The sequence below is a fragment of the Symphodus melops genome (genome assembly GCF_947650265.1).
Source record: "Symphodus melops genome assembly, chromosome: 19".
Lineage (NCBI taxonomy): Eukaryota > Metazoa > Chordata > Actinopteri > Labriformes > Labridae > Symphodus > Symphodus melops.
In genome coordinates this window covers 15018691-15046616 of record NC_136709.1, presented here as the reverse complement: position 1 = coordinate 15046616, position 27926 = coordinate 15018691, and the positions used below count along the sequence as shown (strand labels likewise).

Below are 27926 nucleotides of genomic sequence, written 5' to 3'. Positions count from 1 at the left end.
TTCTTTATGAAGATTAAAAGGGAGATCAGATAAATCTCGCCAGCTGCTTGTACTGTTGGTACAAAATGATCTGTACTACAGAACGGAACAGATGAACGATTAATTTGTCATAGAATTTATCTCAAAACGTCTCAACTGTTTAAAAGGACACATGAACTCTCATGGTTGGTCATGTCATTTCATACTTGCAAACATTTCTGCTGTTCTGCACACTAGCCAAAGCTCCTAATCCAAAGCATAAAAGAAAATGAAAGCCAAGACTATAATGTCAAAATAAACATTGCTTATCTTTCCTACCTTGTAGAGAAGTCAATCTAGGCAGACTTTAAGTGCCCATACAAGGTTTATCAGGAGCCTATTACAAATCAGAGGAGACTCACACGCAGAATCAAAGGGCAGAACTGTGAATTTACTTAAGTTTTTAGCAAAGTACAGTTCAGTCTGATCCACAAGTCAAAACCAAAAGTCAGGAGAACCTGGCTGAAAATCAGGCAACAATTTCAAAAAGTAAAACAAGCACAGGTCTACCAATCCAAAAGGGCAAATGAATCAGGCTGGACACAAAGCAGGCAGGAGAACAAACTTACAATCTGGGAACAAGCAACGCTGATGGTTAATGAGCTGACAAGCAACAGGTGTGTGGCAGAATGTAGCAGGCTGGCAGCTGATTGGCTGAGGGACAATACAGGAAATGGGTGGAGACTTGGAACTGGAGGGAAAAGCTGGCAGGTGCTGAATAGAAACTGAGCAGAGGGGTGTGTGCAGGAGGAAGGGCTTGATGAGGAGCAGGAAGCTATCGCAGAGTCTAAGACAGCTAGCTTAAAATATATAGCTTCTTGCATTTTTATGCATACAACTCTTTGTTCTCTTAGAGGTCTGCAATGTTAGTCCTTAAGTTCCACAGCATACATTGACAAAATTTACCAATACTGACAGGATTGGCATGTTGTTGTATTGCTGTATTGGATTGTTGTAAACATTGATTTACAACAATTTTTGGAAAATTTTTATTCAAATAAAATTAGAAACTATTATCTGTTTTAAGCCCCTCAAGTCTGATGATTTGTGACTCAACATCAGGCTTATGAAATGAAATGTTGAGTACCAAATCAAGATGTTTGAAGATGTCAACTTGTCAGGTCATTCTTCACTGTTTTCTCACTCTGCACATCGACACATTTCAAATCAACAAAGCTGAGATTGTCTCCTGTTTTTTTACAGGAAGTCCAGTGTGGTTCTACATGCAAGTGGCTCCCATCAGAAACGAGAACGACAAGGTGGTCCTGTTCCTCTGCACTTTTAAGGACATCACTCTCTTCAAGCAGCCTATCGAAGATGAAACGACGAAAGGTGAGTGCGTCACTGCCGCAGGTCGGTTATTTTTCCTCAGAGAGGCTTCCCGAGAGCTTCTGTGCGCGAACAATATCTGTCTCTGTTCTTCTGAAGAGTAGTTTTTGTGCGTGGTTGTTTTAATTATTCCATAATTCACAACAGAGTTTTAGAAAAGAGACGTCATCAAGAGAATCATGTGTGACCTCATGTCTTTGAAATTAGTGAATTCATATCCATCATTTTTTTTTTTTAATCAAATAGGGCAAAGTAAAGAGTCACAGGGAGGTGTGCTTACATGTGACAGATTTTGAGTAGGGCGCAATGAATACATGCCTGGATGATCCAGGATTTATGCAAAGTACTGAAATGCTAGCAGTTAGTTGCAGTTCTTCCACATCTCAACTTCAACATTTCTCTTTCTACCTGTCACTTCATCTGATGCCTTGAAATGAGCTTTCTCTGTCTTTGTATTCTCCTCCTCAGCCTTTATGTTTCTTTTTTTTTTTTCCTTTTCTCAAAGTCCCAGTCATAGAATGTATAAAACGAACATAATCTCAGTGACGTCACCCACTGGTTGCTGAAGGGACACGATGGATGTCACCACATTAAAAGCGCCATCTCAACCAAACATTGGGTCTTTAACAGACAAAGAGGTGGAGCTGAGGTGGGCCTTAAGTCTTCTGGCATATGCTACAATGTGACCCCTAACAGTAAAATCAGTCATGCTGCTTATTTTGCACAACTTTTATCCGTCATAAAAATCAAAACGGATAAGTTGCTTTCACCCCCTTCCTCTATATTAATCGTGCCATCTTCCTACTGCTTGTCCTTAGACTCTATCTTCTTTTCTTCCCCTACCCCATTCTACCCCCCTTCATGCTATTCATTACTTTCCCTCTCACTATGAACTCTCAGATTTCTTTTTTTCTACTCCTTACAAATGTCCCAGTCATAGTGCGGCGTCGTTCTCGGCGCCGCTGTATGGTTGTGTTTGCCCTTTGACAACTCCCCCCCCCCCCCCCCTCCTTTTAACATACACACACGTGTTTGCATGTGTGTACACGTGTTGCAAGATGCACCCCCTCCTCCCCCCGTCACAGAGACCTGCCCTGAGGTGTGGTGTGATTTGTTTCTTCAGTCAGTATGTTTGCTCAGCCACACATGAATAACATGGGATGAACATGCAATTAGAGCTTCACTTGAACTTCTACTGTGACATCAATGTTTCAACATTTTTCCAGTTAACCTTTGCTCAAGTTGTCTTTTCAAGATCGACTTCCTTGATCGCTCATGATTTTGATTCTTCGAAGTATGAATATATTAGCAAAAATTACCATGAATTTAAATGCTTCTTATTGATTAAATCCATTTAGAATATCAATCAATTAGTCTTTATCTACACTGAAAAATCACAACAAATGTCAACAAAGACACTTGTTCTTACAAAAAGACCTTTATATGTTCTTTCCAGTAAGTGTTTTCCCATCATTTTTGTTAACGTGTGCAAATCTAATTTTGGCCACCTCAGAGCAGACAGCCCCCCCCCAGAGAAATTTAACATGAGAGCAAATCATGAACCAGTTTCCCCCTGGATGCCTTACAGCTGATCTTCTACATGCACACTTTATTGAATATGTCCATTTGCTTAGTCATTCGGTGTAACATGAGAGGGAATTCAAACGATCTGCTTATTTGTTGAGAACATTTCTACTTTAGTTTTAGTCTGTGTATAAAGTCACAGCCTTTTAGCTAAAATCTGTATTCTTCAGGTTTTAATAAGGTTTTCTTTTTGTCATAGAAATGTGCAACTTAGGGTCAAAGTTCCTCTGCTCTATACGTCTAACATATTTAGACTGGATTTGATTGAAGCATCAAGACAAGTTAATTTTTCACTAAATCTCATTTTCCACTGCCTGCTTTCTGAAATTGGCCTGCAACAGCAAAAAAAAAAAAAAAAGAAGGGAAAAAAAGAAAATGTCACCTCCAAAAAGCCTCCTTGTTCTTGGAAGTAATCACTATATTTTCGGTTTTAAAAGGCAAAATCTGTTTAAACTGTTTTGGTTATAAGGTTGAGTTCTGACCCATGTATTGTCTGATTCTCAGACAGCCCCCCCCCCCCCCCAAAGAAAAAAATACCATTTGAAAATCTACTGGATTTAACTCACCCAATGATGGAGAAACGGCATTAAAAAAAAAATCATGTTTGTCTTTGCAATGAGGGACTCACTGACATATTACAGCCTGACCAAAGTTAGCCAAATCACTACAGCAGTAAAGCCTTTATTGTGTCACAGAGCAGTGAACAAATGGCAGCATTTTGACCCGCCTGGCGGTTAGCTGTCCATTTGTGAGGGAGGGAGATTTGTCGCTTCAGGCGTCTGCAGCCGACTTTTCTCGTGCTGCAGACCAGAACTTGCTCCCAGCTTCGTCTTTGGCTGCTCCTAAGGATTATCACGCCACAGCACGTCAGCATCAGCTGAGCAGGAGAGAGATCACAGTCAGCTAAAAATGTCCATCCTCATCTGAAAATAGCAAAATAAATGCTAAATGTATTATCTGCACCTTGTGACCCTTTGAGTTAGTGTCCTCGGTGTTGCCTTTTGAAAACTGACATTTTCTAAGAGAGCTCCTGAGCTCCTCAGGACTGGTGGTGAGGATGACCTGCCCAAACAACTAATCTCCCCCTTTTCCTATCCTATCCTTCTTTCTGCATTTTATCACATCTCCCCCATCCCATTTTCAAGCCAAGCTGCTGAAGATTTCTGCCTGTTAAAGGGAAGTTTTTTTCTTGCCACGCTAGGACGGATTAAGCTGGGCTCTTGTCATATATAGCAATATGTAAGGTCCTTTACCTGCTTTTTGTGAACATAAAAATGAGCATGGTCTTTTTACCTGCTCTTTATTTAATGATAACGGACAAAGTCCTTTACCTGCTTTTGGTAATGTGTCTTGATGCTATACAAATCAAGATTGATTGATTGATTTTGTGATTCATTAGGCAAGCATATAGAGTTGAAAGATCTTTTTTTTTTTCTTTTTTTTCTTTATCCCACTTTAAGATCAAGAATCTTTTCATTCTGAATAATATTTTCTGCACACATGGCTGCTGGTTGAGCTATTTAGTTTGAGGGACTTGCAGCAGAGTAGGAACAGACGAAAATATTGGCATCACCATCGCAGAAAAAGCACCATGAAAAGAAAGCTAAACATGTGGCAGAGCACAAGTGTTGAAGGGGGGTGTATTTTTGTTGTCTTGCAGAGCTGCAGTTTTGACTCTTTGCTTTGTCAGCACCTGTTAAAGACTCACAGATGGCTGTTAGCCTCCGCCTCAGGTGACACATCATTTCAAGTAGGCAGCTAATAGGAACTAGTGAGGAGTGCTGAGGAAGAAACACAACAGCTGTAAGGTCACAGTTAGCAACTTAACCCTTACCTTCAGGCATTGAACATTTGGATCATACAGTTTGTCTTTCACTATCAAAGTTAACTTGATTTGAGAAAGTTCTCAAAATCTCAGCTAAACCACCAGCAAATCAACCTCGGCAGATTAAACATAACCTGTTGTTTGCACGTCGTTCTCCTTATTCTTGTGTTATCTTGTCGTCCTCCCTATGATCTTGTGAACCTGCCATGCTTATGGCTGCCCCACGCTGTGCCACACTTTACAAATGGACCCAGAAGGTTATGGGCAATGTGTAGGGCAGTGAAAAGTCTGAACAATAGGCACACAGATCCTGAGAGATCTGCAGGTTAGGTTTGTTACTCGCCTTTAATAAATAGCAGACGTGTTTGACCCAACCCTTTTCAAACCTGAGCAGCAACTTCTTGTGTTGAAAATAGCAACTCCAGTTCCTCACTGTCCACTAGGTTTCAGGCTCAAAAAGCCCTGTAGGTCACAAACACGGCCCAATCTAGAATGGCGTATTACAGCCTTGAAAACAACTGATTGAAGTTCTTGTTTTTTTTTTTCCGGCACACACGGTACAGGGGGTTATTTTATTTATTAGTCATTGGTTTTATTGAGGACTTTGGCGTAACAGATATGACTACAACGGGGATTGTTGTAGCTGTTTACCGGCCACATATCTACCTCCATTGTCTTCTACTATTTAACCAAAACTCAGGTTGAGACAGTCTTTTCAATATGCCGACCAGTAATGGATTGGCTTTAAAGAACATATGTAAAATGTAAGTATTACATGAATGATTTTTATTGTAGTGTCCTACTTTGTCGGGTCTGAAGCTGTGTGCGAGCACTCTTCGATGCTGATCAAAATCTTAATTTATATTTTACTTTTTTTTGTGTGCTAACCAGTTCAGCTCCTTGTTATTTTTAGCACAGGCTTTTTTACCTTCCTGTTATTCAGCCTCGACTTCCATTGAGCACCAGTCTGAAAAATCAAGCAGTGTTGCTTTCTTTAGGAGAGCCACGGCTTGAGCATTACCCTTAATGATGAAAAAGACCTCTTATTAACTTGTCCTGCATTTTCTCCTGGCGCTCTATGTGAGGTCCTTTTGTCCTTGTGTGTCAGCATGTATTTACATGAGTAGCACCAGGACACATTCTTCTAGTTTGCTTCATGATGAAAGTGGTTCTGGGTCTGAAAGAGAACACATTGGCTTGCTTTCTAAGCCGATGGAATGCTATTATTAAACACATCGAGGCATGGTACTCCTTCATAATGCAAGCACACTATACAGTGAATTATGCAACGGCAGCCACTGAACAGACAGTAAAGAGAAACACTCTTGACGTTTGTTTAAAGAAAGGCAATTACTTTGCCAGTAGAACTAATTTTCTACATCAGAAAAGGAAACAAGTATTTACAGTGAGCATCTGTGACTTAAAGAAAAACAGACCCAGACGCAGACTGTCAATGTTGAACACTGTTAGTATCCTCATGGTGGACTCATAACTTGTTAAAATGTTAGCGTAAAACGCTAACCACAATTATTTAAACTGGCTGCCATATGTCTTTTCCACACAAAATAAAACATGTGGCCACCCAAAGTAACTTCAAGTTCCAACATATTCAAGAGTTTGTTGCTCTAAAGAAAGCGACACATTGCACATGTTACATTGAGATTAACACAAGTACAGCTGCAGCAGACTCCTCTAGGAGAGTTCCAGGAAGTTCTATTTAGGCTAAGAACAGCAGGGCTTATTATCTGTGGTGATACAACACTGATTTTCCATATTACCATACAGAATATTAACGTAAAAGAAGCCTCTCTATGCACCTAAAATTGAATAGGGAGTTATTAAACAGCTGACACATCCGTTTTCCTCAGGGGAAATCCAGCTATTGGTTCTCAAAAAAAGAGAGAAAAAAAACTCTGAATAAAAGACATTATCTTTAGACCATCACTCTATATGGGTCTTAATATAGTGTTGTATTTGGCTTTTTTCACACCAGTGCACACAGAAAATGAATGGCTGAATTTGCCTCTAGAGTCTAGTTGAAAAAAGAATGAAAGGGTCGGGGGGGTATTCAGGCAGCTGGAGGCTTCAGGGTTAAAAGCTATTTCAAAGTCCACTTTCTATGCATAACGGTCTCTTCAAAGAGCCGGGTCGATCACGATTTGGGACTACTATACTTGGTGGGTCTCTGTTGTGCTACTCTTTGCCCTTTCAGGCATTTGATTTTATTTTTAGAGCAGGCTCATCTCAAACTGTGTTTGCTTTCATTCAGCAGCAGGTTGGTGAGCACCATGGTGGGAAAATGACCACTACTAGAAAGGCCATGTGTTTGAGGTTGACGGCTGACACAGTGATAGTTTCAATGTTATCCTACAAACTGAAACCAAGATTGTGCATAGAAATGGGAAATGGGAAAAAAAAGGCTAAAAAATTATGACTAAACATAGCAGTAAGTACTCAGTGGTTTATGTATATAGCAGTTTTTGAAAAACAGTACCAGTAGTAAAAAAAATAGAATAGTCATCTTTGACATTGTTATGAAAAAGGTCAGAGAGGAGACACATTTTTATCTAATTGTTATTTATTTTATTTATCAGGATTGTGTGCAATGACATTGATCATTTATACAAAGAATAATGTAACAAAGCGTAATTGTCGGTGAAACAGCATTGGTTTATTAAAAAGCTTTATCTTCTCCTTTTATTGAACAAACAATTCAATGTTATGGATTTAATCTCAGCTCATGGAAAGCCAAATTATTTGGTTTTATATATAATGTGATTTTTTTTCTTTGTTAGCAGTCTAGAAATGTAGACAGTAGCTTTATCCCGTAAGCGTGGTATTTATAAGTCAAACATATGCTAAATGTCCAAGGATTCCTGTGGTATTGGTCCCCTAGCAGGAGAAATTCCCTTTCATCTACTGTTTCCACACAGAGATCAGAGCACATCAGACAGCTATTGAGCAGAAACCCTGCAGCTTCTGGATATTCAGTTGTGTTCAAGGACACTTTCTGCAGGGCTAATCCCGGCCATAAAACCCAGGGCTTATGCTGCATTCACATCTTGTCAGGTTTATTGTGAATATGACCCACCAACCTGGAAAAACACAGTCCTCTAGTGACACGCACAATTGGAAGCTGTGGGAATATTGTGTAACTTCAGCATGTCCCTGTTGGAGACATGAACTGGAGAACTGTGTCAACAGTAGTGGCTGTTAGCCGACTGCGTTCTCGGAGCCGGTTTGGTTGTAATAAATGTGATGTAATTTTCTCTGCTTAATGTCTGCTCTCTGTAGGATGGACAAAGTTTGCACGGCTAACAAGGGCGCTCACCAACAACCGCAACACGCTGCAGCAGCTGGCACCCATCAGCAAACCTGAAGTCAGCCATAAACCGTCCAGACTGGCAGAGGTGAGTACGCACACACACACCGATACATGGACAGTTTTAAACTGTCGCTTTTATAGCAAATATATCCAAAACAAATTAAACTACACATAAACAGAGCTAAACTATAGCTATTATAATCACTTAACCCATCTTTATTTAATGAGCTCAATTTATTTTCTGGAGTGCAATAAACTAAAGGTTAAACAGTTTTTCACTTAATTAAATTTACATTTCATACAGGTTCTAGATGAGCAGTTAAGTGATTTGTCTTTCAACAAATCGTTTTAACTCAGAGGCCTCTGCTAGATTATTGATCAATTGATTATGCTTACATCAAGGTTTGCGCAGTATTCATTGTGTCGTATTGTTTTTTCAGAGCACAATAATTATTAACTACTGTCAGAACTGAAAGACAATTTCAACCAAAATCTTAAAAGTGTATCTGGAGAAAATGACCTACCCTGCCTTTAAGCTGACAACAACATCAAATAAAAAGAAGGCAAAAATCAAAAGCAGGTCGAAGCTGACATGCCCCGCCATTGTCTGACAGCTCATTATCTGAAATCCTACGAGTCTGTATCATTTCCCGACGGACTGACGGCCCATTATCCCAACACGAAGCCCAATAGGTTAAAAAATGAACGCAATAAAACAAAGCCTCATTGCTCATTCTCCCTGTAGGACTAGTTGTTTGCTCATTGAGTTCAGTCCCTCTCCATGGTGCTGAATCAGCCGGGACTAGCTCCATATCAAAACATTCTGCGTGTTCTTTAGAAGAGGTCGAATCATGGGCTCAATCACTCAAAACCTGAGACTTTAAGGGTCTATATGTCTCTTTTTAAGTGAATGAGTGCCTACTTCAGCAGATACAGTCATATTAAATGACCCGCCTTTGATATTTTTATCAAACTACAATTCAATTTGTGTCATAGCTAAAACAGCTCCCAACATGAAAATGTTTTATTGCAGCTGCAGAACTATGATTTATATAATTACCTATAATTGGCAAACATGTTACCACCTGCTAAGACTGTTTTCATCAAAGTAATGACCTCCATATTTAAATTCTCTGGATCCGTTGTGTTATTCAAATCATCAGTTTGATTATGTTACATACAGTATCATTTGTTTTGTTGATGTGCTTTCTAAAGAATGAGTTATATGAATTTAAAAAACCCAACAATAATAAGTTTAAGCGTTTGCCTCTTAAAGTTAAGATTGCAGGAGTAAAATAATCTAAAAAGAGGAAACGGAAAGTAACTGCATTTGAAGTTTGTACCTCTTTGCATACATTACACAGCATCTCGCTGCTCTTTACATTATTTCTGCACAAATAAACCCTCTTATAAAACATTATAATATTATTATAATATTATAAGTGCCACATCCAATTCATTTGACTCATGCTGAAGTAAAGCCGCCACACAACCAGACAAATGTATTCATGGATTTACAAAAGCATGGGAGCAGATTGTACTTTGTCAAACAGAATACAGAATAGGTCCGCCCTCCCTGACTTACTGTACAATTTTCTGCTAACTTCCCAGCAGTTGTTTTAGCCAGTGGGGCTTGTATTCCCATGGAAAGGATGTCATTAATATGTCATGTTGGGCGGACTGCGAAAGAAGGGAGCTGTGTGGGCACTCCCAATGATTGTGACAGCTTCTCGAACTTTAGCTAAATTGATTTCGTAGTGTGGGGAGAAGATGGCTCAATGTCGTCTATCACCATCCCTCACCCATCTGTTTTATTCATGAGGGTCTGAGTGAGGTGTATCATCTTTAATCAGAATTTGTATGAGTTTCAACCCCTCTTAGCACACAAGGCAGGGGACTTTTGTGGGTTTTTAGCAAAACTGTTACTTTCAGGGTGGTTTAAAGGTGATGAGGGCAGGGGGGAGCAGTCAGAGGAGAGAAGGCGAGAGACTTGGCGGAAGGGGGAGGAGGGAGGATTGAATGGAAGAGGAGCACATATGAGATATGGGAAAGTGCAAAGAGAGGTAGCTGAATAAGAGGAAAGAGGGAAGTAATGAATTAAGTAAAGAGGAAGTGGGAACCAAGAATTAATAAGGGAGGTGGGAAAAGAAGAAGGACAGAAGGAAAGAATTCACCCCGAAGAGATATAAAACTGAAGAAATGTGAGACCTATCTGGTTTTTGGGACTTGGTTCTTTTTAGCGGGTGTGCTCAGAGTTAAAAACTGGTGCTCCAATGAAAATGTAAAAGTTGAATTATGCACGAACTGAACAAGTAGTTCAAGAATTTTATCTGCACTTTAAAAGAGGAGTATCATGCTATTCAGTGTAAGATTATCGTATTACACATTGCCAAAGTTTCAAATTTGAAGATTAATCTCTTATTTATTTTAGTCAACATAGTAAACTGCTGAAACACCAAGTTTTGTATTGTTTATTCTACCTTGGTAAATTTGTGACATTAAAAAGTCTTTGATGAACCCTTTTAATGTGAAGCACTTTGTTTGCTCTTGAAAGGAACACTGCCTGGCCCCTCTTTTGTAGATGAAAATAAGAATTAGCCTTTGAACCAATTCGGATACATTTACGTCTGAATGTTGATTTATTCTTCTTCAAATAAATTCAGATGGTTAATCCTGATTAACGCTGACAGCCTTCTTATAGATATTATATAACCTTAGAATCTCTTGTCTTTTTACAATTTTGTCATGGAAAAACTCCCCCAAATAAGTCAGTTTGATTGTTGATCAGTCACTTGGAAGTAGTGAACTAGAGAAACTGAACTTCTTGTCTTACTTAGGCTTTCTGTTAGAGAGTATGTTGTGCAGACAAAATGCTGGGGGTAAGATTGAAAAAGACAGAAGTAGCATGTACAGTAAGAGAGAGATAGCTGGTAGGAAAGAATAGAGGGGAGCAAAGGAGAGTAATGTTGGCAAAGGAGAAAGGGAAAAGGGAAAACGCATCATCACTTACAAGCCAATACACACCCTCTTTGCTACTGCAGCCTTAGTTGCAGAATGTTCTGAGCATGCTCACTAGAGTTTGCAGGTGATACATCGGCTCTGCAGCCTGAAAGGGACAGCTGGCTTCTTCCGTCGAGGACGCTGTCGAGTGTCACATAAGCAGGGATGTTTTAATTTTTCTCCTCATGATGCCGCTGGGCTGCTAATCGGCAGTCACATTCTAAAGAGGCTGTGCTGTAGTTGACCTGGGTCTGTTTGATTGGCAGCTCTGATGATAAGATTGAGATCAGATGCAAGCTGTGAAAAAAGCCTGCTGTTAATCCTCTGTGTGACTTCACATCTCACCCTGTCCCACTGTGTGGACAAATAAGGCTAATCAAGGCCATCCAAACGGTGCTAGCATTGTGTGTTTTCTTAATTTTAGACTTATGTTAGTTTGAATTTCCATTGAAGTGATCAGTCAGTTGAATTAGAAAAAAACTGTAGCGTTTGTAAAAATTAAAACATAGCTAAATAGGCATCAATGTTTATAGCATTATGGCTATATAGGGGTAAAAGTCGAAGCAGCAACATAACTAGTACAAGCTAGAGCAGAACTACAAGTAGTAGAAGCAGCAGTTATGCGAGTATTAGAGGAGAAGAAGAAAGCTTACTATAACAGCAGGGAATCTATAGCAGTAGCAGGAATAGTAGAGAAAACATGCATCAGCACAAGTGGTATAAATGATATAAAACGCAATACTGGGCGTAGTAGTGATAGCAGTAGCCTGCTCGATGTAGACCTATATCAATAGCATTGTTCTGCAAACACTGTGTCACGAACAGGTAAAGAGACGTGACACACTGAAAGTATCAGATGCAGGTTAAAGTGGCGTTCAGGGGCAAAGCAGCATAAAGTAAAAGAGGATATACTGCAGCAGCATCATGCAGCAGGATGAACTATCAACAGTAGCACCTAAATGGATTTCAGTAGAAGTAATTTAATCGTCTTCATTATTGTCAATAGGAGCAGTAGCTCAGTATGAAAGTAATAAAAACTTCAGCTGAAGTGGCAATAACATTTAAATATCAAATATATTATCAATATTATGTCTACCAAAAGCAGTCATCATCATTTCAATCTTTTATCGTATATATATATATATATATATATATATATATATATATATATATATATATATATATATATATATATTATGGAGGCTTTTTTCTATTGAACAGCATAAAGCGCTGTGATTATTACCATTTAGGGAAACTATAATCATGGATTATATATTTTGCTCTGTAGACAGTATCGCAGTTTACCTTCTGTAGCAGCTGGACACAACCAGAACAATGTGCCATTGAGTGTGAGACTTGTTGAAGGGTGAATGTGTGATCTCTGCAGATGAAATTAAACCACCATTAAACCACACATATAATAGCTGTTTTTTCATGCCTCTTTTTTGGCGAAAATCTTTCTCCATCTCATCTCATTTTTTTCTTCTTCCCATTTCTGTTCTAAAGATTCCTTTTTTCTTTTTACAAACCAAATTTGTTCATTATGCTGTTTTGTCACAGAGAGCTTCAAGGGAACAGCAAAAATGTGAGAACAGATGAAATTTGCAGAAAAAAACATTGTAGACGTGATTTACTCTCCTCGCTTTATGTCCATCTCTCTTTAGACGTACAGGGGACAAACATGACAAGAATAAAAAGCTAACTTTTTCCTTCTTAAACTTTGTCATCGGTTTACTTTGTTTTCTTTCCTTTTTCTGTTAATCCTAAGAGACAACAATCCGTGGTTGGTTTACGCAGTAGAAAAGATTTTAAGAATAAATACGAAAAAACTCTGATTCTCTGACTTCAAGAAAAGTTTGCTGGTTCATTAGAAATACAGTATATAGCAGGCTGAAGAGACAAAAACTGCCTCATCATCAAACTACAACTTATGTTTGAATTTATCAATGGATCTTGCTTTTATCTAGCGCTTCATTTAATCCATGGAAGTAGCTGCCTTTTTTTTCTACTTTTTTCTGTTCATGTGTAAATAAGTAATATTGTGGTTATTTGTCAAGGTTCACTATTGTTACTGTAACGTGTTCGCCCTTTGAGGATTTTTTCCGAGGGGAAAGTGAAAATTCAGAGATTGTACTGAAAAAATAAAAACAATTGGTTTGTAATGCTTAATGTGCTTTTCCTTTGGAGGGTTACAGGGCGACTGGAGTTGGACTCAGCTGTCGTTGAGGAGTTCACCTGTCACACAGAGCTGACACAGAGAGAAGGACAAACTGACAGGCTCACATTCACACCTAGAGGCAATTTAACTCCACACAGAATAATCCCTCACACCTATGTGGAATTAAAACCATTTGAATTAAAACCAAAACTGTGAATCAACCTTCGTAAAAAAAAAGAAAAAAAAAGAAAGCATTTTAATGATTACATTTCGAGAAACAGTTACTTGTAGAAAGGTGTATTTCTATTATGATGTTTTTATGCTTTTATTTGAAAAAAATTGTTTGCATGTAAAAGTTTCATATTCACCTGTTATCTTATAAAACAAGTATTTCTTTATTTGTAAATCATTAAAAAAAAGGGGGAAATAGGACATGCTATGAAAGAAGGTCATTTACACAGGGTTTCAGAAGAACAATGAAATGTATAAAGAGACAGATGGTAAACACAAGGAAGTAAACAAGATTCAAAAGTTGGCAGGATCAAGTGCTGATGAGGACTTTTAAAGAATGATGGTTCTGACTTGGCAGCTCAAGGCAGGCAGGTCTGTGATCAGCCTAAAAAACATGATATTCAGTTCTACAGTGAATCTGAAAAAGAAGCATCTACAGTCATTTGTCAAATCCTTAAATTGCATGCTTTTCTAATGTTGATAATGTTAATGATTTTTTTTTTAAATAAATGCATTTAGTTAAAGGAAACCTCAGAGACAGATTTGTTGACTTAACGCTCGGTGCTCTGTCTTATCACCAGGTCTTACAGCTGAACTCAGACATCCTCCCAACGTACAAGCAGGAGGCCCCCAAGACTCCGCCCCACATTATCCTCCACTACTGCACCTTCAAGACCACATGGGACTGGGTTATCCTCATCCTCACCTTCTACACGGCCATCATGGTGCCCTACAACGTCTCTTTCAAGACCAAACAGAACAACATTGTGTGGCTGGTGCTGGACAGTGTGGTGGACGTCATCTTCCTGGTTGACATCGTCCTCAACTTCCACACGACCTTCGTGGGGCCAGGCGGAGAGGTCATCTCCGACCCCAAGCTCATCCGCATGAACTATCTGAAGACCTGGTTTGTCATCGACCTGCTGTCCTGCCTGCCCTATGACATCATCAACGCCTTTGAGAACGTGGATGAGGTATGCTTGGGTTTTTGGTATTTTTTATTTTAGTTGTGAACTTAATTTGTAAAGGAGGTAATGTTAGGAACTATTGTCTGGACTGTGGCGATGGTGTGGAAAAGCTATGACTATGACAGACATTTTTAAATATATTTAGACTGTTGCAATGTTTTCATACTGTTAATCAATTTAAACCATCTTGCTTCTTTTGGTTTTTCGCCCACACAGTCTGTAAATATTTATAGATGAATGAACAGTCAGTTGTTTGGATGCCAATAGGAATCCATTGTAGGTTGACAAGGGGGCTCTATGTTCACAAATTGCCTAACTGGAGGGACGGACCCGAATAATCCTGCTTGACGTCACATTTTAGTACAAAATGGAATTGCCAAATTGCCAAATTGCCAAATTGCCTTTTATTTAGCTTGCTTACATCCCAAAGTGTAACGGGTAATGCTTGTTTCTGTTACCGCCTCTGAGTTTTCTGTTCCATCAAATGGCATATCTGCCAAGAGAGAAGTAGTTGAGGTGTTGAGTAAAACCAGGGTAGATGTTGGGTTATACATTCTTACACTCCGTCCCATACTGACAAAATAACATGCGTTTCTTCACCCACTTTTTTTTACTGGTGAGGCTGTTGGGTAATAAGCGTGGGTAAGGGGTAGAATGCAACTTTGATTTGAAACAGGATGAAGCCAATAACTTAGTTTTACCCACAGATGATTTGACCTTCACTGAGACGACCTCAAACCTCTTCTTACACCTGTCAGGACAAACACAGCAACAGCTCTGGAAATTATTTAAACAAGCATCTATACAGAAATAATTAAACCTGAGTAGTTTCTAATTGAATCTAAGGCAGATTATAGGTCACAGCTCTACAGAATTAACAGTGTGTTATATCCAGATTGCCTGGATTACAGTCAGTAGTCTCAGGAGGGGATGATTCATCATGTCATTATGATAACTGCTTCCTGCAGTTTGCTGATTGTCCAGCTTCCAGCTGCTGGCCTCAGAAGACTCTCTGTGGATGTCTGTGACCCCATTTAGCCTTGCTGTTAACATGTGGCAGCTTATCTGGACCAAGAAAAAAGTCAGGTGGACAAGGTGGAAATGCATGCAGAATGAATGTAGAGTGGGGAAGACGTCATCCTAGTCTTACTCGCATTAGACGTTGAAGAAGTCTGTTGAGTGTGGCCACATTTTTCAAAGCCCCGTAAGGAGTTTTTAACTAGCTTATGAGATAGACTAAAAATAACTGTGGCGCTTCTTAATGACTTACAAAAACAAATGGGACCATCAGCAACAAGATGATCTGTTTCTATATTCAACATTTTAATGGTTATAATTGCTGGCATATGATGTTTGATGTCCATACTGGGGGAAAAAAAACAAAAAAAAAACGTCTTTGACATTTTTCAAAGAAACAAAAAACAGGGTTATGTGCTTGAATGTAGGATGAGAATTTGTTATCAGTAAACACTTCCTTTGCATGACGTAGACAAGACAAGCAAAGAGTTACAATGTATTGCATATGATTGAAAAACTGACATCTGAGCAGGTAACCTGAATTCAGACTACAAGAATGCTGTCTAACGCCATCTAATGGCCTTTGAACTATCAATCTGAGACACCAGTGGGACAAATATCTTAAACTATGATTCAAAATGTCTCCAAACATTAGTCTGCAATAAAATATGATAAAAAACGGTAACATATTTTCCACAAGCTGCTGCTTTGTCTAAATATACGCTGTTTTATACTCTGGTTTATGTCAAAGACCAGCTAAACTATTGGCGCTTCATCCATACAGTACTACACATTTTTTTCTAATCCAATTCTTCAATTATATGGGAAGTGTAGTTAATCTACTCAACAACAATGCATTATCATGTTCAACTGATGTTTTAAGCCTGGTCCAGAGTTGCATTACTGCGTGTACAGAGTCACAATCACAAATCTGGTAATGTGACTGTTTGTCTCTTGTTTGGCTGTGCGACACAACAGCAGGTTCTATTTTTAGTAAATAAGCTCGTAAAGCTCCTTGATTAATTATTGATGGTGCACTGCTTTTTATTCAGGCTGAGATAATGAAAGGCAGCTTGCTTGTGAAGTGTTGAGGAATAGAAATCGTAAACTTTCCAGCAGTCTTGCTGTCCAGGCCCTGTTAGCGTTGATTTAAAAATTCATTATTGAAATACGTCAAAAGCTGATTCCACATGATTATTCCTGGTCCTCATTTTGTGTTACTGTCCCTCTAAACCTTGACCCCATGACATTTTAATGGTAATTGGACTGCAGGTATGATTTATTTTTTTCCCCACTGTGGCTGAAGTGTCTTTAACAAAAACAAAAGTCGCTGCTGCTGCTCGTATTCTGATCGAGGTTTTGACTGTGGAGGAGAAATCCAATTCTTCTGCTTTTTCTAATAAGCCCTGAAAGAGCACATTGATTTGGAGAGGTTTAGTTTTCTTTAAGCAGTTTAAGAAAAGGTTTAAGTTAGCCCCTCTGGGGTTCGGGGTTTGAGAGTTTTTCTTTTAGATCATGACCCTGCCGTTTGAATTCTAGGAGAGGTACGCGAGGGATCAAGCCGACTCTCAATGATTTTCACGCCAATTTACACCCGTCAGATATCGAAGAGTTATATCAATATGGCCTGAAGTCCATTATAGGTGCTTTTCTACTTGATTTCCCGCTGAATTAATTAGACCTCAGCCTGAGTAGAAGGACCGGTCTGTTGGGTCCAAAATGGGGGGGAAAAAGAACAAATGCTGTCTGGTCATGTTGTACTCTTGCTCTTCTCTGTTTTTCATGTTTAAATGTTTAATCTTTTCACGAGTGGGTGCAAAAAAGCAGACGTGTGTATATGCACATGCTTGTGAACACATGGTGTGGGTATGTGCCTGTGCACCGACAGGCTTCATTGTGTTCCTGTGTGTGTGTGTGTGTGTGTGTGTGTGTGTGTGTGTGTGTGTGTGTGTGTGTGTACCTGTCTGTATGCCAAGTGGGGGCGTAATCACATGAGTTTTTGAGTGCCAGTAATAATAATAATACTGTAATACCAACATTTAAGCTGCCAACGGCTCAATTTCTACCATCTATTAATGTTCCATGCCAAACATTAATTTCACTCCTCCACCAGAATGGAAACTCTGCTTTGAATAACAGCAGATGCAGAACAATGCACATAAAATAAATATACTTCATTTATTCATGTTTCTATATGAAAACATGAGTCTGTGCTTTCAGGACGCTCGCTCGACAAAACCAACCAATCCAATAGTTACACTTACATGTATGCACATGGAAGTAAAAATTGTTTTTTGCTGACTAGTGTCAGCGTTTTCCTTCTAATCACAGGAATGATGTGGAAAAAAAATCTCCTGGCATACAGATGATGTGTTATGTAGGCGAGGTAAAGCTTTGTTTTTTTTTTTTTATCTGGTACAGAGACCCTGTTCTTCTTAGCATGTGGTTGCGTGCCAGCCTCGCTTTGTGCACTCAGATGAGCTGCTTCAGTGTGTCTTAATAATGTATGCCAAGGAATACGTGCCGTTTGGATTTCAAGATTTGGAAGTGTCGGCCAACGTGGTTGAATAAATTCATCAGTTAATATAAGTATCACAGATACACGCAAAGAGTGTATTGATTTATTTAAAACTTGGGATCTATAACCAGCCACAGGACTGCTGTGCCACACGGTCTCTGGCACAGTGAGGTCTACTGTTTATTTATGTACAGCTACGTACGAACCAGGAATGTAAAAGAATAAAGGACTTCTTATTTTCGGGTCTTTAAGCAATTAGGCGAAAAAGATTTAAGTGTTGCCCCTGCACTTTTACTTAATAAAGCTACAAATGACACCATTACATTAATTTGGAATGGGGTCCTCACCATGACCTCCCACTCCCCCAAAATAAAGACACAATTGAAATGACCATCTCCTCTTAATAGTATATATTGAATATTCTGTCCCCTCATATTGACAGCAGCTTTGGAATGACAGACATGCAGCTGCTTTGTCTTGTCAAGTATCTAAAGTATGTCAGGAAAAACACCAGTAAGAAGATACAGATGTTTTGTCTCGGAGACAGAAGTTCTGTTTCTGTTATTTCCTGCAGTGAAATAAACACTTAGCATGGAAATACAAAATCTGTTCCCCAGATTTGTGTTCAGATATCTTTTTTCTTCAACATCAAATAAGTTTACCAGCACTGCTGTAATATTAAGCATTGTGAATGATAGAACAGGAACCGTCAGGCCTTGAAAGAGTTTATGTTATGACACTCCTGAGGTTTCAGAAAACGTTATTTGGGGAATAAAGAAAATGTTGAGAGAATGTGGCTCAAACCAGACAGACGTGTTTAAAATATTAATATTTAATTTTTGGACTTTAGTGAAGCCCGTAGGTCTCAGTTTATTCGTAACTGTTTAAACCTGCTCCGCTTCATGTTTTCGTGTTTTCTCCTGCTGCTGATACCGTTTACCCCTTACTGAATGGCTCATTGTAACGAGTCTTATTCTTGGTTCAGGTGTTCTCGATGCCAGCCACTCTCTGCGGGCCGCTGATGGATTCGATGCGTCCCCGCTGGGTGGAGTTTTCCGTCCCTGTCTTTTAAACAGCAAGCAGGGCGAGACGGGCTGAAGTGAAATCAATGGCACATAAATTCCCTGCAGATAAACAGGACTGAGACAGGGTTTCTCTTCCCCTCTTTTCTAAATTGACATTTTCTTTTCTGCTTTCCCGTATTAGCAGAGCAGAAGAATAGATGGCTGCTGACTGAGGACAGTGTGTGGGAAGCTTTAGGTGCAGTGTGATAGAAAATAGCAAAGATTATTATAGACTTATTGCGGACTGAATTCTCTCCGGTTCCTGTCTGTGATGGCTGAAGTAGGCAGGAAGTATTTTTGGTCATGTTTTAATTCAGCTTGGAAGAGTCTGCCAAGCTGGTGACATGCAGGCGCTGCCAACTCCGGGACCTTGATGTACATACATATTCAATACCTGTGAGGACTTAGAAGTCATTACCAAGTCCTAACTTGTAATTTCTCTACAGTGGAAGACTTTTTATTTATTTATTTATTTTTTTACAGCTGTTTTTTGTGTGTGTTTTTTTTCAACAATCACGTGGTGGTGGGGTAGTATTTTACAATTCAATTCAAGGCCACCAATTATTTGTTAAAATAATCCTCTAGTGTGTGAAGCCAATACATTTATTTTACTGCCCCAGAATGAATCAAAGCCTCCCTCATTTGGAAATCTTACATATCAAGATTCCAGACGATGCTGCCTCAGACGGAGTACGTGTAATAGTCAATGAGAGCAAGCAGTCTGGGAAGCGGTGCCATTGGGTTTAGCATAATTTTGAAAAGATTGAAAATGAAGACCAGCTTGTGAAATAATGGAAACAACATGCATGCCTTTTTATAATGTCCGAGTACCGCAATAGCAATGAATAATATTGACCATGCTCCATGTTTATTTTTTCTCTGAATTCAGAATTGATCATGATTGGTCTGTGGAATCACCATTGTGAAATCTGTACTACAAACAGCAGGAGAGTGGTCTGGCCGAATCGTCTAGTGCGTGAAAGACAAATAAAATAATAACCCCCCCCCCAAAAAAACAAAAAAAAAAAACAACTCAAGACCAATCATAACATTTCAACAACTTTAAAGGGTGTTTAAACGGTTTACATGGGTTACTAATAGTATGAATAACCTAGTCGATGACAGTCAGCTCATTGTCTGTTTGGAGGCCTAGCTCAGTACTAGCACAGTTGCTAAACTTTGTAGTACTATTTAAAGGGCTGTATGGCAAAACTTTAGGTACCTAAGAAATGCCCTCCATGTAAATAAAACATAGTAACAATGTATGTTAAATAGTTCTATATAAGTTACTTTAGCCAAAAAAACGAGAACAAACCTTATCCACGTTATACATATTTCTCTCTGTTACTTTCTGTTGAAATATTGGACTTTGGTTTTTTATATCTCAGGAGCAGGAACACCTACGCTGAGTCACATACAGGTCAGCTGGCACATCAGCACAACAACTGATGTACCATAGTTTAGCTTTGGCTGTAAAACCGCAAACAATGATGTAACATTCTCCTGTGGAGTTCTGTTGGTGTTGCTTTAGGTTACAGCAGAGATAGGGTGAGGAGATGGAGCGTGTGTGTGGTGGTGGGGGGCTTGTGTTTGTGTCAACGAGGGACCCCCATGGGTCCTGATGCCACCTGCTGTCACCGAGGATCCTGGCAGGCTGAGGGGAGCTCACAGTGCATGTCTGCAGGCGCCACCGTGACTCGGAAAGGTCTAATCCAGGATGACCTTTCTGTGTGCCGTGCTTGTTGCCACCGCTGTGGCCTTCCAAGCTGGGAGGAAGCTGTGCAGCTTTGGGCGTGGTAATAACACTCCTTATGTTATCCTGTTAACACGAAGAGAGGCCAGGTATGATGGAAGAAGAAAGATGGAGTTGAATGTGTCCTCTGATTGCGTTTGATAGTCCAGACGAGATGTCGGGATGAAAGAAGACAGAATGATCGGAGGTAGTATTGTCAACCAAAATGCCTCCCAATGCTACCAGTCAGACTAGGCTAAAGGTTGCTGGTTCCAACATTTAATCAAGCAGGATTTTAGTTCAGCATTGGTCTAGACTTGACGAACTGCAGGATCTTGCACTTCTGTATTGGCTTCATTTTTCACCAGACCATAATTTGCTGATGGGTTTGGTCAAACCTTAATCAGGGCAAATGGTATTCCATCTAACCCAGAATGGGCCCAGACGACTTTCCCAGAGCAAATAAAAAAATACCTTTCAGATCTATAAAGATCCCAGGATACATATGTCAGTTTTTTTACCGTATCATTTCATGCATCTTTTCACTGTTTGCAGAGTTTTCAACAGCTATCTTCATCCCTTATTACTTTTCACTTTGTCTGTCCACACCGACTCATTATTGTTGTGATTACTCTGCTGCCACAGACATTTTCTTTTTTAAGGAACAATCATCTCTCTCATCATCATGCCACGGATGATTAATACCAAAATAGCAGAATGTTCTGTCTGTATTTTCTTCTCTATATACCTTGCTGTGCATTCGCTTTGGATGAAGCTCTTCTTCTTCTTAAGACATGCCATATGGTTTGTCAAAAATAGCATAGCAATGAAATTGTTTCAATGTGTGCTCAATGTACTCCATCAGAGCTTAAAATATAAATGCTGTGTTCAGGTGATGTATAGCGTGGGATAATACATAACGCCTCAGGGGTTGAGTGGCCCTTTTATGTATTAGGCTATTCCACCTTTTTTGCTGATATATACAATATAGAACAATAGAATGTTCTTTTTTTTTTTACAGAAGATATTCTGTTTTCTCACAGCAGGTGTAATTAATAGCTTTATTCCATTAAGGTGTGCATAGTTCAGAGACCAGGTATAATGCATTGTGGTGAGCTGTGGCTCCTTTCCTGCACATCATTCCCTTTAGAAGGATATATGCCGATATAAACATTTTGTCCCACCACTAATGAAAGGGCACCTAAATGAATCAAAGCATGAAATGATTGCATCTAGGAAAATGTGCAGGAGTGGAAAAACAGTCCGGATTAGCCTGAGAGAAGAATGAGAACCAATGGAAACACCAACTCTGGAGATGTCAAGTCCCTTGGAAACTTTGCTCTTGGTCCCCTGCACATTTTCAGTTTCATACACTGTAAAGGATTTTTTAAAAAAAGAAAAGTTTTTTGTGTGTGCTTTTGCTTCTTAGTGATGGTCCTGCTTTTGGCTGCTGTTGCTGCTGAGTGACAATTTAACCGAATTGAGGCATAGCACTCTTTCGCTTAAAGTTGAGACATTTTCAATGATTTAATGCTTGCCGGATTGAGTGCTGAAAACACGTTAAGCTCCCAGTGCTGTCAGGAACATGCAACAGTGCCTTCTGCGCTTTGAAAATAATGAGAGAAAAAGCCGGCGCTGAGAAAGGAGCTTCCCGATGGACGTGTAATCTGTCTGTACGCCGTTTCACTTCGCCGGTCTCTGTTTGGATAAACAGGTGCTTATGAGCCATGATTTTACATGCGCTGTGCAGAGCGACTCATGCTCTTTTCATCAGCGTTGCTCTGGCCTGTGGCGACTTAATTTAGAGGCATCTACATATGAGCTGGGAGCTGTCCGAGTCCCATGGGAGGCCTTTGAAGCTGCTGCTGAGAGAGGTGGAGAGTGCTGGCTGGTGTGACATCAGGAAAAAAAACCTGCATCAGGAGCCTCAGACAAGGCAAAAGCACAGTAGAGATCTGCTTAAGAATGACATGAGTTAAGAACAATTAAAGATAAAGAAGGGTCTTATTAGACAGCTACACCAATTACCAACAACAGATTCAGTTCATTTAAAGGGATACTTCACCCATTTGCATGAAGCTTTGTATCATTAGAAACATGGTAGTAGTGTTGAATGGTCGTCTATCCAACCCTCATTTTGCCCTGAGACGAGAAAAATATGTTTTTCTTTGCCTGGAAGTTTACTTCATGTGATGCAAAAAGCGTCATATTGCATCACATGAAGAAAACTTCCAGGCAAGGAAAAACATATTTTTCTCGTCTCAGGGCAAAATGAGGGTTGGATAGACGACCATTCAACACTACTACCATGTTTCTAATGATACAAAGCTTCATGCAAATGGGTGAAGTATCCCTTTAAGTCCTTACCAGGGGCTTTCTTAAGGCTGATTCTGTGGTATAGTAATGGCTGGCAGCAGGACTACTTGTTTGACAGAACTCGGTCTAAAACCTTTACTGTGCATTGTGGGAAGCAGCTCACCCTGTGGTTCATTTGGCAGGGGTTTAGACTTAAAAATAGATATTTGGGACGATTTGGGGTCTGAATCTCCCTTCTCACAGAGAGCCTGGCCCACGAATTGGAAAATGTTTATGACCTCACACATGTGAAGAAATACCCATAGATCTTAAAGTTTTGCTTTATAGAGTTTGAATGGCAACGCTGCACACAACACTGTAAAGAGTGGCGTACACGGTACCATTTTTGGCCGATTTTTTTGACAAGTTTGATATTTTGGTAGTAAGACTGCACCAACCTGCACAGTGAGAGCAACAGCCATGAACCATTTTCCCGGCTCTTTGTTGATTTTTTCTAAATGTACATACACAAACTAAAAGACTGCATCCAAAATCACCATGGCAACAGCTGGCAAGCCTGATTAATCAGGCTCCCTCCTCCGATTAAGAAACGTCGGCAGGAAACCTCTGCAGACCTCCAGCTGACGGGTTAAAGTTTATTATGAATTAGCTGCGTGCGTGCGTGCGTGCGTGCAAAAAATCCGGCTTTCTATATGTACAGCAGAGTATCGTCAGACTTTTTGAAACTGCAGGAGGAAATCTTGTCTTGATTTGTTGCAGAAAAGAAACACTTACTGAGGTTGAAATAAGGTCAAAATGAGATGGAGAACTTTGTGGAGCAAGTTGATGCAGATGGAAACATTGAGGCTGAAAAAGAACATCAGCATGGAGGTGAAAGCTGAGCTGAGAGTGAGGAGCTGGAAGGAAGCTGCAGAGAGCACCACGCCTCGGCCTCAGCAGTCTCCTGCTTTATTACATAACACCAGAGCCTACAGCATTAGATAACCCTGCAGGTTTTGTTCTACAACGTTTCTCTTTGTGCTCCAAGATGAGCAAAGTATTATTATTTTTTTTTAATGTGTGTAAATATTGAGCTTCTGAGTGTACTGCGTTAAACCTCTGCTGCTCTGAGCGCTCGGCTTTGTTAATTGTGTTAAATCGTATGGTGCAGAGCATGCCGACGCCTCGGGGTGCTGCTGCTGCTCCTGTGGTTCTAAACAGTCTGTTGTGTTTATTTTTAGTGGCTCTCTCAGCTAACTGTGTTTGAGGAAGTTTGTGGTTTACAACGGTGTTATACTTGTTCAGATGATCATCTCACCTGGAGCAGGAGGCTGTGGCTCAGTTGGTAGAGGCAGTAGGTCGGGGGTTCGATCCCCAGCATCCATTGGATCGGTCATTTCTGATGGTCACTTTACACTGCGACCTCTGCCATCAGCGTGTGATTGGGTAAAGTGTAAAAAAGTAGTTATCTTTTTCAGAGTGCGATTCCACAACATCACTTTAAAAGTGCTCCATCATTACATCTTTTTACATCCATATTGATGATAACAGTGGGTCTGAGTCTTTGAATTCACATTACGTAACAACTTCATGAAAGTACGATGTGTTGCACACACACACACACACACACACACACACACACACACACACACACACAGAGTGACGTATGCACATGCACACACAGCGTTCTCCCTTTGATGGTTCCTCTGATCCCATCTGGCCCCTGTACTGTTACAATCTTCAATAGCAGGAGTATATAGAAGTATATAGGATAACTTCATTTCCCCCTTTATGAACGTGTGTCATTCTTAAAGGTCAGAGAGGCGTAAATATGGAGCATTGAATAGGCAGTCTCCAATAGGGCTAAGACTGTATTACGCCAATAAAGTCAAGTTTCTCAGAGTTCGTTTGTGTGCGTTGGTGAGTTTTGTTCTACATGCTTTCCTTGTAGCCATGTTTCAATGCTTAGATGGCTTAGAACACATCAAGGCTGAAAGAGAAAGGCCCAACATGTCCTCTATATCTGCTGAGTAGAGCACTGGTTCTTTTTGTTTCTTTATCCTATTCAGACGCTCTGACATGTAACATAAGGCACACATGTTGTTGACGCCCCAGGCCTTGCACTAACACTAAATCTGGATAGTGACTTTTTAACAACTCCAAGCACACTAACCTTAATTCTTTTTTTTTTTTTTTCTCTCCTTCACTTCTCCTACAACCTCCTTCCTACATGTCTCATTCTCCCATCTCCTATATCCTCGTCTCCTCTCTCTATGCTTCACCTTTTCTCACTTCTCTTGTTCTCCATTTCTTTTTCCAACCCCCCTTCTCTCCACTGCTATTCTATAAACGTATCTCTCTCCATTCTACCCTCCTCCCCTCCCTTCCTCCCCCTCAGGGCATCAGCAGCCTGTTCAGCTCTCTGAAGGTGGTCCGCCTGCTGCGTCTGGGCCGGGTGGCCCGGAAACTGGACCACTACCTGGAATATGGAGCAGCTGTTCTGGTGCTGCTGGTGTGTGTGTTCGGACTGGTGGCTCACTGGCTTGCCTGCATCTGGTAAACTGTTCTTTTTTGTAAACAGTCATTAAGAGACTGTCGATTTTGTGACATTAAAAATCTCCTGCTGGCTGCTGTGATTCAACTTGTTTTTCCAAACTGTTCCTAATTAGTTCTGTATGCTAAACAATGTCCCCCCCATCTGTACAATCCAAAGGATCGGCTGCTGTTTTCGCTCAATACAAGCGCTGTTTTTTTTCTCTTTCTTTTGTCTTCGAACATTCTGTGGTTTAAACGTTTAGTTCAGTCAGGACCACTCTGTCAAAATGGATACTTTGATGCAATTATTTATGTTTGGCTGTATGACTCATAGGGATCTCCCTGCCTTTCCACCTGCTTACGTGGAAAGCATTTGGCAGTAACAGCACACTCCCCTGCCCTTCCCATGTATACACCCAAAGCTATAAAGCAGGGAGATAAGGAGCAACCCCCCCCAATCAATGACAAGCATGCATGACGTTGATTAAGCCAGAGTAGCATAAATGGAGGAGGAGGAGGAGGAATGCAAATGCACTTGTAAATGCAGCATGCAGAGGGAGCAGAGAAGCATAGGTGTGCTCGAGCGGTTTAAATACGGCGGCATAAGAACTATTTGGCCAATAGGATGCTTTCAGCAGATCAGCTGGCCATCAGCTGATGAGGATTGAGTGAGATCAGCTGACACAAACTCTGGCACAATATTAGAGCGTGCCTCCGTGGCATGCCTGAACGAACGCGAGGCTCCATTAATTGCTGGTAACAAATCATTTCTGTTCCTACAAAAGAAAGCCAAACCCATTTTAATCATTCTCTCATTAGACAACAATGATATGTTTGTTCTCCTGCTTTGAGACTGAATCTGAGGTCAAATCTGCAGTTTAATTTCACATGAATGTCCAAACAGAAGAGTTTATTTCATCCCCTAAAGCTGTTTAAAGTTTTCATGTTATGATGAATGTGAAAAATAAATTACTTTAATAACTGAATATGAGCCTTGACAGACCAAAGTGAATTTTCTTTCTGCTCCTCCATCTGCTCTTACCTAAATGATTAATGGTTTTAATAACCAGATTTAAGATCACTAAGTAGCTTGTCACATATTCGTAAAGCAAATGAAGAGACGGAAGGATTAAGACATTTTTTTGTGTTTGAGTTGGCGTTTTGTCCTCTAGTTACAAGGACGTGCAACAGAGAACTGCTTTAATGCACTTTTTTAAAAGAAAAGGTAACGTTGCCTCGTCTCATCTATTACTCATTTGTTTTTCCAATTAAATTTGAATAAGAAACATTTTTGGCAGGAATGTGTCGGGTTACATCATGTGACTGCCGGGAGGTTTTCACTTGTTATGAAACAAACATAATACTGGCTGTGTCGAGTGAATGTTCATCACTTTGTCTGACACCTTCCCTGGCTAAGTAGTTTCAGGGGTATACATAACTGTAGAAAAACAATCAGTCTTAAAGCTGATGGTATTGTTTGCTTTAGTTAGTCATGAAAGTATAAAATCTAGTTTGTTTCATTATTAGGAGCTTTAAACTTCCATCACACCTGTTAAGCAGACTAATTCTTCTGATGATGTCCTCAATAGGTACAGCATAGGAGACTACGAGGTCATCGACGAAGCGACCAACACCATAAAGATGGACAGTTGGCTCTACCAGTTAGCTATCAACATTGGATCACCTTACCGCTACAACGCCAGTGGATCAGGCCAATGGGAGGGCGGGCCTGGGAAGGACTCTCTATACATCACCTCTTTGTATTTCACCATGACCAGCCTGACGACCATCGGCTTTGGAAACATAGCCCCCTCTACGGACGGGGAGAAGATCTTCTCTGTGGCCATGATGATGGTGGGATGTGAGTAGGAGATTTTCAGATTTTCTTGCTTTTTAAATGTGTTGCAGCTGTGGCTTGCTGGAGGCCAGACCGTATATGTTGTTGTGCGTTTGGTGCATTGGAGAGCGTGAAAAATGACACGAGGTCAGGTCGATTCAGAAGATAACACTGTAATGCTGTGCAATGTTGAATACTGAGCAAATCCACTGAGGCAGCTCCCTGTAGGGAATTCGGGTGGTGGAGTCTTTTATGATGTGTTGATGTTTGACGCAGAATGTTGTGCTGTGTAAAAGTTTTACTTCATGCTGGTTGTGTTGTGTGACCACTGTAGCCTACAGTTAAAATGTTGGTGTGTCTCGATTGGCTCAAGAGTTTGAATAGTGAGTGATACATTATGCAATTTCCACTACAGTACATGAGGTTCTCAAAACATTATCTACAGAAGGAGCAAAACGGTGAATTTCAGCTGCTGTCTCTTTAAAGTCCT

General features: G+C 40.1%; 1 protein-coding gene across 8 annotated transcripts in view; it reads left to right on the top strand.

The window, feature by feature from the left end:
* The window catches only part of kcnh5b (potassium voltage-gated channel, subfamily H (eag-related), member 5b), a 110351-nt gene that overhangs the window by 9904 nt on the left and 72521 nt on the right, over nt 1-27926 (top strand). For 2 of the 8 annotated variants that reach the window (XM_079370254.1, XM_079370255.1), the window contains exons 4-8: nt 1222-1350; nt 8051-8166; nt 14052-14444; nt 25463-25620; nt 27189-27460. In XM_079370254.1, coding sequence (XP_079226380.1) covers nt 1222-1350; nt 8051-8166; nt 14052-14444; nt 25463-25620; nt 27189-27460 — 1068 coding nt within the window. Of the gene's footprint in view, nt 1-172; nt 636-745; nt 884-982; nt 1140-1221; nt 1351-8050; nt 8167-14051; nt 14445-25462; nt 25621-27188; nt 27461-27926 lie in introns of those variants that run through there. The other 6 variants (XM_079370261.1, XM_079370256.1, XM_079370260.1 and 3 more) reach the window with 6 other exon arrangements.